Here is a 4,486-nt window from a genome sequence, read left to right as displayed (position 1 = left end):
ACATTGTGTCAGTATATGACATTAATATTCATCACAGATCTGTGTTTATATACAAATATGTTCTTCTTCTTCTCTACTCTCATCGCTGAGACTGAGCCATCTTCGTCTTCCTTTTTGTGTTTCACGGCATGTGGGAAAGACGGTAAAGAACAGTTTCCACTCTACTCAGGTTGTAAATATTATTTGGCAATGTGGGATTTGAGGCTAGAGGTTACAATTCAGCAACATGGAAATACTTGTAACCTTGTAAACAAGTACATTTGTATGATTGTTGCATCTCCTGCTGCCACCGCTACCGCTGCTCACAGGCACAGCTTCTGAAATAGTCCCAGCAAGAACTGTTTGTAATATACATCTGAAGATACCAGAAGAAAAAGAGTAAGTGTAATATAGACTGCTTGCAGCAATCACATATGAAAGTCCATGCCTCTTCTGCCAACAGTGACATTTTGTACAACATTTATTTCATATACATATACACAAAATGATAGCAAATATTATTAATACAAAATAAAGGACAAGAGTCAAATCGATGAACTGCTCCGGCGTGGTGGTAAAACCTAAGCAAAGGGCCCGGCGGCAGTCTCAGGGATATTGGTGGCATGCATGTCCCGCGTCATGTTGGACTTCTCTTTGAGTTTGGCCTGCAGCAGCGTGTGCTCGACTACACCGATCCTCACGTCCATCTGAACGATCTCCTGCTTTAACTTGGTCAAACTCTGCTTGATCTTCACCACCGGAGCTGAGGGACAAACACAGACAGTGACGGTCAGTACTGAATGAAGAGTTAGTCGAAAGCTAAAGTTGGAGATTCAGTCAGTTTTACCTCCATCAGACATACTGCTGCCTTTCTCCTCCATCTCCTGCTTCACCTTCTCCAGCTCCTCACTGATCTGAAACACAAAAACACAGGTTTTATACTGTCTATGAATAATTCAGTGTATCAGTTGAGCTTATTTTTTTAAATACCAGAGAAAAGGAAATGAGCCTGAAGGGACATTTTCCCTGCTAATGACTGATACGGAACAGTATTTATTCTCCACAGTCTGCCTTCATTTATTTTTAAAAGGTGCCATATATAAGATTCAGAAGCATTTATTATTATTTTTATTCATTAATCAACGGGTTGTAACTGTGTACAAAAAGAAACCAACGCAGCCATCGTTTGACTGGAGTAGTTTCAATAGTACTTTGAGTTATCATCAGTGTTCACTGACCACTGCCAAGACTCTGGTCCTCTCAGTCACTCCTCCGCTGGCCTGCTGGTAGCGCTCCTTTGCCTGGTGGAGAATAAAGCTTTGTTACCAACTTTCTGTTTGTCTTTAAACAAACAATTATTTATATTTCCAGAGTTTTGTTTTTACCACAGCGGTGACAGATGACATGTATTCACAGCTCTCCTCTCTTTTCCTAAACCCTCCCATCCATCAGCAGGAGGTTATCAGAGAGCTTTGAGTTGCAGGTGTGACTTTACCTCGCTGAGTTTGGCCTGGGCGCTGCGGTACTCCTGGATCAGATGCTCCAGCTGGTTGTTGATGTATTTCTCTCTGCTGTTCACCTTCTCAAGAGTCTTATTGATGTCCTCCTGCAGTTTGTCCAGGTAGCTCTGCACAGGCACGAGAATTTCAGTCCACAAACCTTTCTATGAGTACATTTCTACTGTACTTCAGATGACAAAAGTGTTCCTGAGTAAAAACTACTTATTTCTGGGAAGACACTGAAGACATGACAGGAAGCCCGCTGGAACATAATCCAGAGTTTATGAAAACACCAGCTCAGCAACAAGTGTTCAGATCCTGCACTTAGACAAATATCAGTCACATCTGTATATACAAAGCTATATATAGTGCACATACAACTCTTATTCTAATTTTTCTATTTCAATTTTGTATTTAACATGTATTTTTCTTATCTGTTGTGTTGTGTCTGGAGCTGCTGTAGTGAGTGAATTTCCCCAGTGTGGGATCAATAAAGTCGATGTTATCTCATTTAAAGCTCTCATTTACAATCATGTCTAGTAACATTTTAAAATAAAAAAATATACAAGGAATTAAAATAATACAATGTATAAGATAACTATAAAAAAACTATTTAAAATTTAAATTAAAACTTAAAATTAAAACACCTGTAAAAGCAGAGTTAATGTAAGATATAAAGTGGAAACAGGTTGAATCATTTTTGGGCATGGATTTAAATTCTCCAACGGTACAATAGTATTGCTATATTGATACTTAGGATGCTTTGTAAAGAATTTCAGGTTGTCTGAGGTTGTCATAAAAATTTAAATTCAGTTAAATGTCATTTTATTTGTATAGCACCAATTCATAACAAAAGTCTCAGGACACTTTTCAAATGGAGCAGGTCTAGACCGAACAGCTCCCACCATGAGCAAAGACCTGGAGACAGTGGCAAAGAAAAACGTCCTTTTAAGAGGTAAGTTTAAAACTTGCAATTAAAGCCATTAGAGTCATAAGATCGTGCTTGGTAAAGTTGATGTGGAGCTGATTTTGAACCTTTTTGTCCTCTGTAATTAAAATAAGAAACAGCAGGTGGAGCCAAACACACACAGACGGACACCAGTTAAACCATAATCACTGCTCTTATTACTGAGCCAGGTCAGTGAACGCACCTTGGCCTCTTTGAGCGAGGACTTGATGCCGTCTCTGTGTTGATGCATCTGGTCCACGTGGATCCTCCAGTCCTGCAGACCGACACACAGACCGGAGACCAGTCAAACACAACGGAACTCAACAGAGACAGACGCACAACAACAGTGCTGCGTGTAAAGAGCAGAGCAATGCAGTGAAAGGACACGATGGACAGTCAGGATGACACAATAATGGACTGATTGTAGTGCTGTCCGGTTGAAACCTGATCCTGGTCCTGTTGAGTGCTGGAGATGAACTATGGACCATTATGTACAGCTGCTAACTGTAGCGGAGCTCTTGTTTGCCTCCCTGCCTCGTCAACTCCTTTAAAAGCAGACGAGAGGATAGAGTAGGGGCGCTTTCTTAACGAGAGCCAGCTGATTGGGCTCCATAACACACCAATAACGTTACTGACTCCATAAACAGACTTCAAACTTGGAAGCTTTACGTTTTGCCATGTTTAGTTCAGTTTTGTTCTAGTGTTAATTGTGTTGTTTAGCCTGCTGCACTTTGATTAGCACCCAGCAGCTAGCAGGCAGAGTGCCCTGTGGTAGATTTAAGTTAATTCACTAACAACGTGCAGACCTCGTCCCCATCGACCAATCGACTGGTTGAAGAGTACGTAGAGTCGGACTGGAGACGACTGGTTGACTGCAGTCCGACATTTCAGGACCCTTTATGACACCGATATAATGATTAGCATAAACATGCACAACCGCCTTTCCAAAGAGCAATGAGCTTTAAATCCTGAAGACTATTCAGACATTTGAACTGGAATGTGTAAAGAATATTAAAATATCCTTCATAAATAAAATATAAGTAATAGACTCATGGACTATGTTAACAATAATGTATCATCTGCCACACAGTCATTCATTGTTTAACAGGCAGTATAGTAATGGTGGTAATGGTGTTTGTTCTGTTATCATGTTGGCTAAGACGAGCACTAATTACATACAGTATATATCATACAGTAAGTGGAAGAGCAGATTTATCTGCAGTGATACAGTAGTTACATATTTACTTTGAGTTTATCCTGTTTTCCTAATCACAGCTGATTTATAAACACATTCTGCTTTGTGATCAAATCAACAGGCAGATGTCAGACTGTTGCCTTCAGGGACCAGTGAGACGTTAAAGTCAGCACAAAGACACCGGCCTGCTGCTTCTCCGTCTCCCCCTCGCTTAGCTACAGCTTCACTTCCACCTCACACCTGCTCACACTTTAAATTGAAATTGACTTCTCTCATCGAATGAGCTCCCTCGCCGCCGAATGTAAATGTGGAGCGACGACCCAGAGTGCTTTGCTTTTCACTCCCTGAGGAATTGAAGCTGCAGTAAAACAGCAGACTTTACAGGAAAGAAACTCCGACATAACCAGAAACAGGCGGATGTCTGACTCACTGATGCAGTCCGTTACACACAGTTAGAGTGGCGAGGACCGGGTTTAGTGTCGGCTTCCTCATTATGAAGACACACAGAGCTGCTGCTGAGGGAATCACACCTGTGACGTTTAACCACCGCTCTGATATGAAGCTCAGATTGAGCTGCTTGGTAACAGTTTGTTCACATCCTGTCTCTGCTCCTCTCTTCACACTGGACACTGAATATATTGGAGAAATGACACAGACGACTGGCACAGTCAGAGAGAATAACAGAAACTCTTTAAGCTCAAATCTGGAACATTTCCCAATAAACAGTGTATAAACTGTAGAGCTATGTTCTATATGTAGTTGATTAATCAATAATCTATAATCAATGGCGTCATATCCCCTTTGTGCCTGCGTCAGCGTTGTGGTTGTCTGTCAGAAGCTGTCATACATTGACTGTTTATCCAT

General features: G+C 41.1%; 1 protein-coding gene across 2 annotated transcripts in view; it reads right to left on the bottom strand.

Moving 5' to 3' along the window:
- Positions 1 to 424: 424 nt before the first annotated feature.
- ift57 (intraflagellar transport 57 homolog (Chlamydomonas)) overlaps positions 425 to 4,486 on the bottom strand; it is a 7,995-nt gene continuing 3,933 nt past the window's right edge. For both annotated transcript variants that reach the window (XM_035670101.1, XM_035670100.1), the window contains exons 8-12: positions 2,630 to 2,701; positions 1,475 to 1,606; positions 1,218 to 1,280; positions 827 to 893; positions 425 to 742 (exon numbers count right to left, since the gene is read on the bottom strand). In XM_035670101.1, coding sequence (XP_035525994.1) covers positions 561 to 742; positions 827 to 893; positions 1,218 to 1,280; positions 1,475 to 1,606; positions 2,630 to 2,701 — 516 coding nt within the window. In that variant the 3' untranslated portion in view covers positions 425 to 560. The remainder of the gene's footprint in view (positions 743 to 826; positions 894 to 1,217; positions 1,281 to 1,474; positions 1,607 to 2,629; positions 2,702 to 4,486) is intronic.

Source organism: Morone saxatilis, unplaced genomic scaffold, assembly GCF_004916995.1.
Source record: "Morone saxatilis isolate NCDOM2014 unplaced genomic scaffold, NCSU_SB_2.0 Contig23, whole genome shotgun sequence".
Classification (NCBI taxonomy): Eukaryota; Metazoa; Chordata; class Actinopteri; family Moronidae; genus Morone; species Morone saxatilis.
The sequence above is the reverse complement of the archived record's forward strand: the minus strand, read 5'-3'. Positions and strand labels throughout refer to the sequence as shown.